Raw genomic sequence first — 12,966 nt, forward strand, 5'->3', positions numbered from 1 at the left:
AAATGTTTTTTTTACTTGGCAACATAAGTTGTGTTTTAGACTAGTCGTAGCTTGTTTTAGGCACGTTAATTAAATAAATCATCATAGCTACGGGTACGGCTCCCGTGACGTAGTTGTGGTATTAAATTTCGAATTAGCTTTAAATATGAATATCTTCAATTCGTTTAGTTGAGTAGATTTCGAGGCGTGCCATTTAGCAAATTCTCATGGCCCTCACTTAATTAATTTTAATCCTTTAGAAGTCGAAGTGTGTCATTAGTTGAATTCTCCCTGGCATGCGCAAATTTAAAAGGCGTAGTTGCTTTAGGTACGATTTTAATAAAATTACATTCTTAAAACTCGGGTGCGCATTGATGCGACCCAAATCCAAATCTCAACGGAGTCAAAATGTATTAACAACCACGGGTGCATTGATTACGACATGGTTCGAGACACATTTCACGACGTTGCAATTCTTTTTTTAAAAAAATAATTATAATAAAAGCGGTTCAAAATTAAATAAAAGGCACATAAGCTAGCATGTGTTAAAATCAGATAAAATCAAAAACAACAGTTGAGCGACCGTGCTAGAACCACGGAGCCCGGGAATGCCTAACACCTTCTCCCGGATTAACAGAATTCCTTACTCGGATTTCTGGTTCGCGGACTGTTAACAGAGTCATAAATTTTCTCGGTTCGGGATTCAACCGGTGACTTAGGACACCATTAATATCCCAAGTGGCGACTCTAAATAATTAATAATTAAATCCCATTTCGATTGTCCTTTAATTGGAAAAACTCCTTTACGCCCCTGCGGGTGTAGGTGAAAAAGGAGGTGTGACACTAGTATTTCACGAGTATGGTCATTGTTGGGCCACGATGAGTTTGGCCGAACAGTAGCACTCTTTTCTTTTATCATGTAAATAATCTCATATTTATCCTTGATTTTAACTCTTCGTGAACTAAGTGAAATCTAATATCAAAATACTCCCCAAAAAAAATAAAAATTACCTCCGTTCTTACCTATGATTTAAAATTATCTTTCGTCGTACTTCAGATTGGAACTTGGAGTCAAAAATAAATATAAAATGATTTTTCTATCAATATGGGCTCGTTTGATACAAGGGATAAAGGATAATTAGTCCCGAAATTAAATTTGAGATGAGTTTATCCCACATTTGGTTGGGATAAAATCGTGGTATACCTAATCCCAAGATTAGTTATCCCAAGATTGTAGTATTTTTTTAATTCTTATGGGAGAATGGGATAACTAACCCCGAGATAATTAATTATGGGATAATTTGTTTCCCAACCAAACGCCCCAAGGGTACAAATGGTGCCAAATTGCAAAGGAAGGAAAAATTACTCCCTCCATCGCATTTTATATGGCCCGGTGTTGCTAGACACAATGTTTACGAAAGAAAAATAAAATAGAATTTATAATGTAAAACAAGTCATTGAATAACAACTTATCTCATTTATACTAAGCCAATTAATGCAAGATATATGTATTTCATATATACATTTTATTACTTACTCATAATTAATTAAAATATATTTACTCTCATTTTGATTTTTAATTACAACAGTTAAATAGTTTAATTTGTTTAGGTGTAAATACATTGTTTTAAAATATTAAAATATATTATTCTCTTTTGAAACAAACTAAGAAGAAAAATATGACATATAAATTAAGATAAAATGGTTAAGATATGTGAAGTAGTAGATGAGTTATGAATGTTGACCCTTTTTTCTCTCATTTAATCATTTTCTCTTTATACTAGTTCAAGGCTTCAAGCAGTAGTTATTTCCATGGGTGATGGTGATGGTCCAAAATTCAAAACCAACTCCTTACGGGGCGGAGGCAGAAGTTGAGCTATAAGTTCAATTGCATTTAAGAGTTTTTGTTCAAATAGTGTATTTTGTGATAAGAGATTCATTAAATATGTACAAATATTAAATGTAGAACTCAATCATTAATACTTGAAGTTGTCATTCTATAATCCAGAATCTATATGTCACGATCCGGATTTCTTACCCTCGGGAGTCGTGATGGCGCATACTAGTGAAAGCTAGGCAAGCCGACCATTTGCACAAATTATCTTTTTCCCATTTTTAATTCTTTAACAAGTGTGAATCAACAGTTATAAACAACAGAAATTTAAAGCAAGCGGAAGAAACGATAAACCATTAGAATAAATATCCAATACAACATCTTAAGCAAAATCTACCCAGAACTGGTGACATGCTTCACAGACAGTCTAGAATTTACTACAAACAAGGTCTGAAAGATAACTAATGCACTGTTTCTGAAATAAGTATATGAAACAGGATGAAGGGATAGAGGGAGACGCCAAGGCTTGCGGAGGCCTGCAGGACTACCTCGGAATCTCCAACTGGACTGAAGGCAGCCACCCAAGCTAAGGTCCGAATGTTGCTGCTCTGGGATCTGCACACAGTGCAAAGTATAGTATCAGCACAACCGACCCCATGTGCTGGTAAGTGCCTAGCCTAACCTCGGCGAAGTAGTGACGAGGCTAGGACCAGACTACCAAATAAACCAGTACAGTTATATAATATACAGCGGAAAACAACACAGAAATATGCAATTAAGGATGGGAGAGGGAAACATGCTGCGGGGGGAAGTTCATTTACCAACAGTAACTCAGGAGAAAAGCATAAGGAACAATTTAAAACTTGCAGCAGAAAGAATAAGGAAAATCATAACCAGTCAATAACCACTTCTATCATTATTGTTGCGGTGCGCAACCCGTTCCAAATCATAAAAATACTGTTGCAGCGTGCAACCCGATCCAAATATAATATTACTGTGGCGTGCAACCCGATCCAAATATATATTGTTGCGGCGTACAACCCGATCCAAATATAATATTGTTGCGGCGTGCAATCCGATCCAAATATAATACTGTTGCCGCATGCAACCCGATCCATATCATTATATACAATTCAACACCAATCACTAAAAGACTCCTGGCAAGGGAACAATAAGAAAACAACACTATCCCGGCAAGGGAATCGACTATACAAGTAAATACGTCCCGGCAAGGGAGCCAGCTATAACCAAACTTGTCCCAACATTTAACTTTACAAGAAACCTCAACTAGCATCAATACTCAACCATAAGCAACCTCCACGAGAATAACCGTAATTCTTGCCCAACACAGAAAATCAACAACTAAGACATTCGTATTACTTATTAAGAACACAACAATTTCAATTTAAGACTCACGGGCATGCTTGACACCAACGTATAGATACTCGTCACCATGCCTATACGTCGTACTCAAAAAATAACACATAGAAAATATGACACACTCCTAATCCCTCAAGCTAAGGTTTGACCAAACACTTACCTCGATGCCACGAACACAATTCAAGTCTCAATTATCGCTTTACCTCTTGATTCCACCACCAATTCGCTTGTATCTAGCCACAAGTTACTTAATTACATCAATAAATACTAAATGAATCAATTCTAATGCATGAAAATAAGTTTTCTAAAGTTTTTCCCAAAAAGTCAAAAATTGCCCCAGGCCCACATGGTCAAAACCCGAGGTTCGAACCAAAACCAGATTACCCATTCTCCCACGAACCCAAATATATAATTTGTTTTGAAATCGAACCTCAAATCGAGGTCCAAATCATCAAAATTTGAAAAATTTAGGTTTTACCCAAAACACCCAATTTCTCCCATGAAAATCATTGATTTTGAGTTGAAATCATGCGAAAAGATGTTAAAGATTAAAGAAAACGAGTTAGAAATGACTTACAATCGATTTGGAAGAGAAGTTGTCTTTGAAAAATCGCCCAAGAGTGTTTTGGTTTTGAAAAGGTTTGAAAAATGGAAGATTTTCGGCTAAGTTATAAAGTTGCAGGTCGCAGATGTCGCATTTACGACTAGGGTTCGCAAGGAACCTGCTACCTTCGCATTTGCGATCATATGTTCGCAATTTGCGAACTCGCATTTACGAAGGTGGTGTCACATTTGCGACCAATGGCTACAACTGGGGGCATCACATTTGCGGGGTAATGCTGGCCTGGGCTCTTTTGCATTTGCGAGCGCCTGCAGGCCTGCAATATACCAACTAAAATCTGCAACATCCTAAGTCCAACCACTCTGTGACCTATCCAAAACTCACCCGAGCCCTCGGGGTTCCAAACCAAACGTGCACACCAACCTTAAAACATCATACGGACTTGCTCGTGCATTTAAATCACCATAATAACAACAACAACTATGAATTTAGCATCAAAATCATGAAATCACTCAAGAACATCAAATTTTCTAATTTTCTCAAATAAGGTCCGATTCACATCATTTCAAGTCCGTTTCTTACCAAATTTCACAGGCTCGACTCAAATCATATATAACACCTATACCGGGCTCCGGAACCAAAATACGGGCCCAATACCAATGGTTTCAAACATAAATTCTTCTCTTTATTTCATAATTAATTCAGCAAAACAATTTCTTTCAAAAGTTCATTTCTCGGGCTTGGGACCTCGGAATTCAATTCCACATACGCCCAAGTCCCATATTTTCCTACGGACCTTCCGGGACCATCAAATCATGGATCCAGGTCCGTTTACCCAAAATGTTGACCGAAGTCAACTTAAACTCATTTTAAAGGCAAAATTCATTATTTTTCACAAATTTTCACAAAATGGCTTTCCGGCTACGCACCCGGACTGCGCACGCAAATTGAGGTGAGACAGAAAGAGATTTTTAAGGCCTCGGAGCGCATACTTTATTTCTAAAACAAGTGATGACCTTTTGGGTCATCACACTATAAGACCGAAATCATAACTTCGCCTTTGCTGTCTTATACAATAACAAAAAACTCAGTATAATCTTACAAGTGAGGTCTGAGGAGGATAATGTATACGCAGATCTTACCCTTAAGGTGACGAGATGTCAATACCACAAGAAAATATCCAATATTTTTAGCTTTCACGTAGCTGACTTAGCCCCTCCATGCATATGTATCTAACTGGTCTAATTTTATTTATTTTTGTTTTATTCATTTCCTTTGACATCATCAGATAACTTTCCATCCAATCAATGTCGTGAACAACCTTGGCTAATGCAGTCTTTTTGTCCGCTAGCCTTTCAGTCAACTGCTTGTAAATCTTTTGGCTCTTTCTTGATTTGTTTGTAGAAGTTGTAGTACTATATATAAGTTAATTAACCGATGCTACCATATTTCTAACGAAACTAGACCACCAATATGCTGCTCCTTTCTGAATATTTCATAAGGTCACGAGCATGAAATTTGTCAAAGGGCGAAAAGCGTTAGTAAGCGCTCCATCTAGCGAAACAACCACTGGTCGCCCTTAGTGATCCAAAACATCCTTTCGCTTACGTGAGCAACGACCCCTAGCGCCCAGAGCAAGCGCCTTTAGTATTTCCGACCGCCTGCCTTTCGGCCTTGACATTCCAAACAACCAATAGTGCTGTGTTAAAAACAACCGATAGCCCTAGTGACGACTCGTGGGGGAGCTAATGAAAGTCATCTCGCTCATCTAACTCAATAGGCACTGGTGCTTATTATGTTCTCAATCTATGAAAGAAGAGTTGAATTCCCCGGAAGAAGATAGGGTTTTAGGCGCAAAGCACAACAGCTCAAAGGCCGACCTCTTCCGAGTCAAAGCTAAAAAGGAAGTCGGAGCTTGGTCCACATCGAGAAAAAACGTTTGTAATGAACGGATCTCTGATGGTCGAGCCTGCCAAGGACACGGAACCCAGCACCACCTACCCGAGCCAAGGTACTCAACCTTTGGATAGTGTGATCTTTAGCTAAATAAGGTGCAACGAAGAACAAAATAAAAAACATATATGTAACGCAAGGAAAAAATAATAGATTCATTCATAATGATTTTCTTAATAAATAATATATGTTTTAGCCAATCATATTTTATGTTTAGTGCCGTTCTATTCAAAATAGAACTTGTGGGCAATAAGGTGCACACCTTAGTGTCTTGCCTACTAAGTGATGCGAATCGCCTAGCCTGAGCTTCTATGAGCTTTACGGCTTAAGCGCACCTCAAATGAGCCTTTGACCATATTGGCATGATTATGATGGCTGAATTTTTTATTATTAGCTTTAATTGACTCTCTCCATTTTCTGCCAACTGCCTCCATTTAAAGAACGCTAGATGATTAATTTGTAAATTCTTCAACTGCAGATTTCTAATGGATTCTTGAAACTTGAAAGTCGAAAATTAGATCACCATTTCGTACCTTAAATCCTTTTATTTTACGAGGCCTCTGAATTTCAGAAGTTGTTGAACTCCAAGACCAAGACCACTTATCCTAGTTATTTTACTGCGGTGCAGCAAAAAACTGTCTTTTCGGCATTGAAAAAGGCAGCTCGGTGCACTAAGCTCCCGTTATGCGCGGGGTTCGGGGAAGGGCCGAAAGTCCTCCCCTCTCTAAACTGACCAAATACTGACATGTAACAACCAATATTAAACAGTGTTAGTTAGGCAACCTGGACTACGCACTGGAATCACAATGTCAAAAAGAAGCAGGAGTTAAATTTATCGGTAGCTTTTCAATCAGCAAGCAGAAGTCTTAGCCTCAATCTTATGTAAAAGCCTAACTTGTGTACTATACACACTACAGGCAATAATGGGGTAACAAATGTTAACAGCAAAAAGTATTTGATCTTTCCTATGGATTTTCTTTCTTTTCTGATTGTAAGAGTTCAAAATTTCTCTTAGTATAGCTTATTTAAGCAGATGATCGCCATAGTTTTCCTTCGAAAGATATAATGATAATTGAGACATCATCATGGTACTGTCGACGATCTCCAGGTGGTATGTCAAGTAATTCATGGAAATTCATGCCTGCAAAAATCCCGAAACAAAGCTCTCGAGTTGAATGCCTATGAAAAATTAGTACTTATAGATCAAGTACGAACGAAGGGGAGCTTTGGAGCAACAGTAAAGTGGTCTCCGTGTGACCTATAGGTCACAGATTTGAACCGTGGTATCAGCCGCTGATGCTTGCATCAGGGTAGGCTGCCTACTCAGGACCCACGTGAATGTGGGATGCTTCATGCACTGGGCTGCCTTTTTTATAGATTTAAGTACAAATCTGGTGTTATGCAATTACCAGCTTTCTTAGCAGCTCTGAATAATACTTCTTCAACAAGATGCTGAGATGGATCTCCCTCAGGGAATATAGACATGAAGTTTTCAACTTCAGAGACTGCTTCTTCGTTGGTGAAGTATTGGTAAAGTCCATCAGAAGATAAGATCAAAAATCTGTCTCTAGGACCAAGCTTATGGTGGTAAAGTGATGGCAAACAGTTGATGTAAGGGGAATTTCCAATATAGTTAATTCTGAACATCTCTAGTAGTGCATTGTTCCATTTGGCCTGTATAATCACACAAGTCGAAAAGACATCAATATTAGCGCGAAAACTTAGAAAAATGGATTTAGTTCAGATGAAATGCAGTAGCAAAACAGTAACAAGTTTAAAAGTTTTGGACATTCAAGGTATTTTTATGAGCATAGATGCAGAAAGTTAATAACAACATCAACAACCTAGGGAGGGTAGAATGGAGGCAATGCAAAACGTGTAACATTAAGGTTAAAGTTACCTCTTTGAGATAACCTGCCCCGAAAGCTCGAGTAACTTTCAGGGAACCCTTCACTCTATCATTTTTAATTACAGAAACATCATCAGGATGATCACTTCTAATCCTGAGAACTTCCTGCAATAATTCATAAGACAAGTCCAAGAATTAGTATATGAAACAGGGGAAAACAACAACAACAACAACGACAAACCCAGTATAATCCCATAAGTGGGGTTTGAGGAGGGTAGTATGTACGCAGATCTTACCTCTACCTGGTAAAGGTAGAGAGGCTGTTTCCGATAGACCAAAACAGAATCTTGAATTATATGTTTACGTAGAAAGGCTAGAATTTGTACCTCTTTATCAGATGTGGTATGATCCATGGTGAGTTGACAAGAAGTAAGATTAGATTCAACTCTACATAGTGCATCAATGCTGTTTAGATTTAGACTTTCCTCGTTTATCCGTCCCAATTTGCTATCAAAAGGATCGGATTCAGGATTTTGAGCTAAAAGTGCTCTACTATCTCCAACATTCATGAAGTAAACATCCTTACCATTCAACAACATTACTAAAACACAAGATCCCATTAAAGCCAACTCAGGATTCTCCTTTAGCATCATATCAGCCATCTCCAAATATGACGCCTCAGTTTTCCTTAACGCCTCTGATAACGCCTTCAAGATATCGAATTGGTCAATACCCGCATCTCCATTTGTTCCCAAATTGTTCAACTTCTCATCAAATTCTTGACTCTGATGTACCAATCGAACAATGTCATTACCCGTCGAATCCTCAGAAATTTCTAACTTGTCATTCCAAGGAAATCTCTTGAGCTCTTTGATGACATTTGAATAGAGATTGTTTAACAGAAAATCTGTAGCATCAGGCCCATTAAATCCATCATAAATCCCAACAAAAACCCAACCATGTTCTTCAGAAACCACTATATGTACTCTGTCTTCCCCTGCTTTTCCCTGAGCCCACTGTACATTTCCCTCAACGTCATCAGCCAAATTAATTTTATTCTTCTTCTCTATAAAACTCATTTCTTCAATCCCCAGAAAGGAGCTTGACAAAACTTTCCTCAAACTTCTAACTAAATAGCCCCGCTCGATTGGGCCAGAGACAAATCCCCTCTCGGTTGGGCCAGAGCCCGAGCAAGAAACTCGGGAGATCGGGCCCGACCGAATAGAGGCTACTGATCTTCGGGGGATAGGTTGAAGAGGAATAGAAGAGAATAAAGGTGAGCTTTCGAAAGCTGAAGACGATATGTCAGTATAAGTGTAGAAGTCGAAAAGTGCAGTAGAGAGAGGTGTGGAAGCGTTAGCCGATATGGAAGCGCCGGAGATGGTGCGAAACACCGTCGTTTGGCTGCTGTTAGTAGAGGAGGAGGAGGAGGAGGAGGAGGAGGATTCATCGGAGAAAGAAGGGTCTGGCCGGATGTAGCAAAATGAATGGCCTAAACCGACGTCGTCGAGATGATCGGAGAGATTCACGGCGATATCGTGGTGTCTTTTCGAGATTTCTCCAACATCTCCGGCGAAACAAAGCTTCAATTTTCCCATCCCATTACCCATTTGGAGAGAACGACACTATGTTCTTTTCAGATGTTTATTAAAGTGATATGATTTATTTTTGGTTCCTACCGATATAAAGCATACTGCATTTAAAAGAAAGGAAATCCTCATTAACAGAATCATAAAGACGGAGATATCTGAAGCTGGTTGTCATTAATGGTTTTACTCATTGAGATTTAAGAAGAAAGAAAGAGCTAAAGTTTGAATTTAAATAGGGAGGAGTTAGGAATATATAGGTTGAAAATATCAGGTGGTTTAAGTTTTAGTACAGTAGTAGTAGTATTTTAATTCAGAAAAGGGAAGAGGAAAAGGTAGAAAGAGAGAGTGGAGAGAGAGATGGAAGAAGGTGGTTGACTTTTGAGTTTTGATACAAAAGTTTATGTATATGTTTCTTGGGGTGGGCGTTAACATTGATTATTGACAAAAGTAAGAGCTAAAGCTGTGCGATTTTTTAAATATTTGACAATTTTTAAAGTCAGAAATGGAACTTGGAGCCACACTCGCAAAGGAGGCTGGCTTATTCGCATGGTGTGCTTTTTTATGAAACATCAACTGGAACGAATGATATTGGTAAATATCCATTTTTCCGGTCCGTTATTAGAATTTATTCGTATTTTAAATTGTTTTGATAACGTATTTATGCGAAAATACAAATTTGGATATAAATACTCCTATCTAAAATACGGAACAAACTCCAGGACTTTGAATATTCATAAGTTCAAAATCCAATAATTGTTCCCGGAGTTTAAATGACCTGAAGCAGTAGATTTCAATTGTTGAAGTATAATGTGAATTAAAAAATCATGAATCATTCCTAAATTTTCCTGAATTTTGCACTAGTAAAATGTACAAACACCAATAATTTTCGTGAATTTTATATTTAAAGGTTAAAAATTACTGACGTATAATGTAAATTCAAAAATCATAAATTGTTCCTAGATTGTCCTAGATTTTGTACTACTAAAGGTTCAAAAATCAATAATTTTTTCTGAATTTTATATTTAAAGGTTAAAAATTGCAGAAGTATAATGTGAATTTAAAAATCATGAATCATTTCTGGATTTTGCACTAGTAAAGGTTCAAAAACTAGGAATCGTTCATGGAGTTGGGATTTTGTACTAGTAAAAGTTAAAAATTGCTGGATTTTGAAAATTTTAACATTGTTTATTGGGATTTCACTAGTCAAAATTTCGAATTCTAGTACCGATTATTGGAGAACGGTTCTATATTTTAGTTGAGGAAAATACGTCAAGTTAATAAATCAGCGATTACTTTATCATTACAATTTAAAATCTGGCTAAACTCTAATAGCCGCTCCAAAATATGGACAACCTAGCTAATTCTTACTGTCTATATATTTGCATACATTTCAACTTATTGTATCACGTAGTATATTATCATCACTATATTTGCATACATTTCAACTTATTGTATCACGTAGTATATTATCTTCACTAGCACAGTATTAATAAATTTTTCTATCAAGTCTTAAACAGATAAAAAAAAATCACAAAGTTTTTTGTTTTTGTTATTTAAATAAAGGACTCACAATTGTTTTTATTTGTTTTATTGATTGTTAGACCACCTTTAAATACTTAGCCTGCTTCTCCTCTTTATTACTCATCTTGAATAGCTCCTCCTCAAAAAGTTGTTTTTATTGAATTGATCAACTCCGTCTCTATTTGTTTGCCAAAATAATTTTTACTGTTATAATTTACTAACAGATGTATCACGTTAGTATTTACCGAATGTAAAATCTATTAGAGTATCTTAATTATGTGCTTGTCCATACTAATTAATTTTAATAGGAAATATGATATTTCACTTGGGATTGTTGTATTCCTACCTGTTCGGATGAAAGATAAGAACATTGGCACATCTTCTCCCAAATATTAGTCGTTTTAAAAAATTAAAATTATTTTTAAATGTTTGACTTTTGTTTCTTTCAAATCGGGGCATTTGCATCTATACCCGCTTTTTGGATTACGTTTTAACTTGTACCCGCTTTGCAAAATAAATTGCAAGTGTACCCACTTTTTTCGCGTAACTTCAGCATACGGGCCTGAAGTAGCAAAGACAATCACGCAAACTTCAGCATTCTAGTAGACGAGCCTGAAGTAGCGAAAATTGCTGAACCAGGTGTGCCAAAGTTTTTGTTTGTAATTGCTGAACTTATGCATGTTTTAACTGAAGTTTTTCACGTAAACTTAGTGTTGGCTAATTTTTTTTTTGTAATTGCTGAACTTAAGCATTCTAGTAGTTGAAGTTTATTTTGTTTACTAGAATATAAGGAATCAGATGGGAAAAGTTTATTCACTGGAATATAGAGAGAGCATGAGGTTCGTTAGAAGCATACAGAGAGAGAACAGTAACTTAAAACTTATCTTGCAAATTGTGGAAATTGACCGCTTCAGCTTTCTTAATTGAAGTGTTACAATACCTTTGAGTCTTTGAATAAGTCACATGATGTGTGAAATTATACCAATAAGCTTTTTCACGTAAATGTCTACTTTTCGAAGGTTCTAGGACTCAGTTTGTAGCTAGCAAAAAGGATTATAGGAGTATTTGTTTTGAAACGGAAATGGAAGTGGAAGCAGCGTGAGGAGAATAAGGTTCGTTAGAAGCATAAATCAACTAAAGTTCATCAAATATAGAACAAAATTTCGACTAAAACATGTTGAAGCTCAGCAAATAGAGAACAAAACTTCAGCTACTAGAATGCTTAAGTTCAGGAATTACAAACAAAAACTTCAGCCAACACTAAGTTTACGTGAAAAACTTCAGCTAAAAATGCTGAAGTTCAATAATTACAAATAAAAAACTTCAGTAAATAGAGAATAAAACTTCAACTACTAGAATGCTTAAGTTCAGCAATTACAAATAAAAACTTCAGCTAACACTAAGTTTACGTGAAAAACTTCAGCTAAAAATGCTGAAGTTCAGCAATTACAAACAAAAACTTCAGCAAATAGGGAACAAAACTTCAGCTACTAGAATGCTTAAATCACCCGTGGTTGGTGGGTAAATCACCAGGACATTCCGCTGCAATTCAAAGTAATCTTTCACAGTATTATTGCATGTTGCTGGTATGGACCGTTTCCCTGCTTGGTGTTGTTTCTGCTACAGTCAAATATATTCCCATCTTTATGATTTTATTCACAGTATTATTAATGCTCTCTGTTTTTAATCAATTTTCAGGGGAATATTTTTGAATTTACGTGCAAGGTTGATGGTATTAAAAAAGGCTTGAAATCCTCAAAGTTGATATATGAACATGACAACATCTCTTTGTGTAGTTCAAAGATATTGAAAATGGGTGCTTAATTTGTTTTGATTCACTTTTAATAAAATGGCATGTTTGTCATAGAGCATTTTGTCACTGTTATTCCATTTTTACATATTCTTGGCTTCTCTCAGAAGGGGTATATGTATCACTATAGAAGAAGAAAAAAACGAAGGAGAAGAAGGAGGAGGAGAAAGAGAGTTGGAGTTGTTTAAAAAGTGGGTACAGGTTAAAACTTTAAAAAAATAGGTATAGGTTAAATGGGGGCGACCAAATAGAGCGTCCCGTGCAAATTTTTATCTCAAATCTACCTTTACGGTTCTAATTAATGGAGTGTTAATTAAATGAGATATTTAAGGAGACGTAAATGATCTTAGAAAAATAATTTAGTAATTAGGGTTATTAAATAATTTTATTAAGAAATGTGCAAAACCTTGAAAGATAAAGAATATTGTATATAGGTAAAATCGAGCCCATTGAATACCTCGATTTCCCGGTAAGACAAACAGAGCAGAG

General features: G+C 36.5%; 1 protein-coding gene across 1 annotated transcript; it reads right to left on the reverse strand.

Annotated features, from left to right (window-relative positions):
• Window positions 1-6,189: 6,189 nt before the first annotated feature.
• Window positions 6,190-9,477, reverse strand: LOC107822505 (putative protein phosphatase 2C 23). Its single transcript, XM_016649060.2, has 4 exons — window positions 7,944-9,477; window positions 7,609-7,722; window positions 7,118-7,382; window positions 6,190-6,849 (listed from the first exon to the last, which is right to left on the reverse strand). Exons 1-4 carry the CDS (start codon window positions 9,165-9,167, stop codon window positions 6,734-6,736), a joined length of 1,719 nt encoding a protein of 572 aa, XP_016504546.1. The 5' UTR covers window positions 9,168-9,477; the 3' UTR covers window positions 6,190-6,733.
• Window positions 9,478-12,966: the final 3,489 nt, after the last annotated feature.

Source organism: Nicotiana tabacum, chromosome 5 (assembly GCF_000715075.1).
Source record: "Nicotiana tabacum cultivar K326 chromosome 5, ASM71507v2, whole genome shotgun sequence".
Classification (NCBI taxonomy): Eukaryota; Viridiplantae; Streptophyta; class Magnoliopsida; order Solanales; family Solanaceae; genus Nicotiana; species Nicotiana tabacum.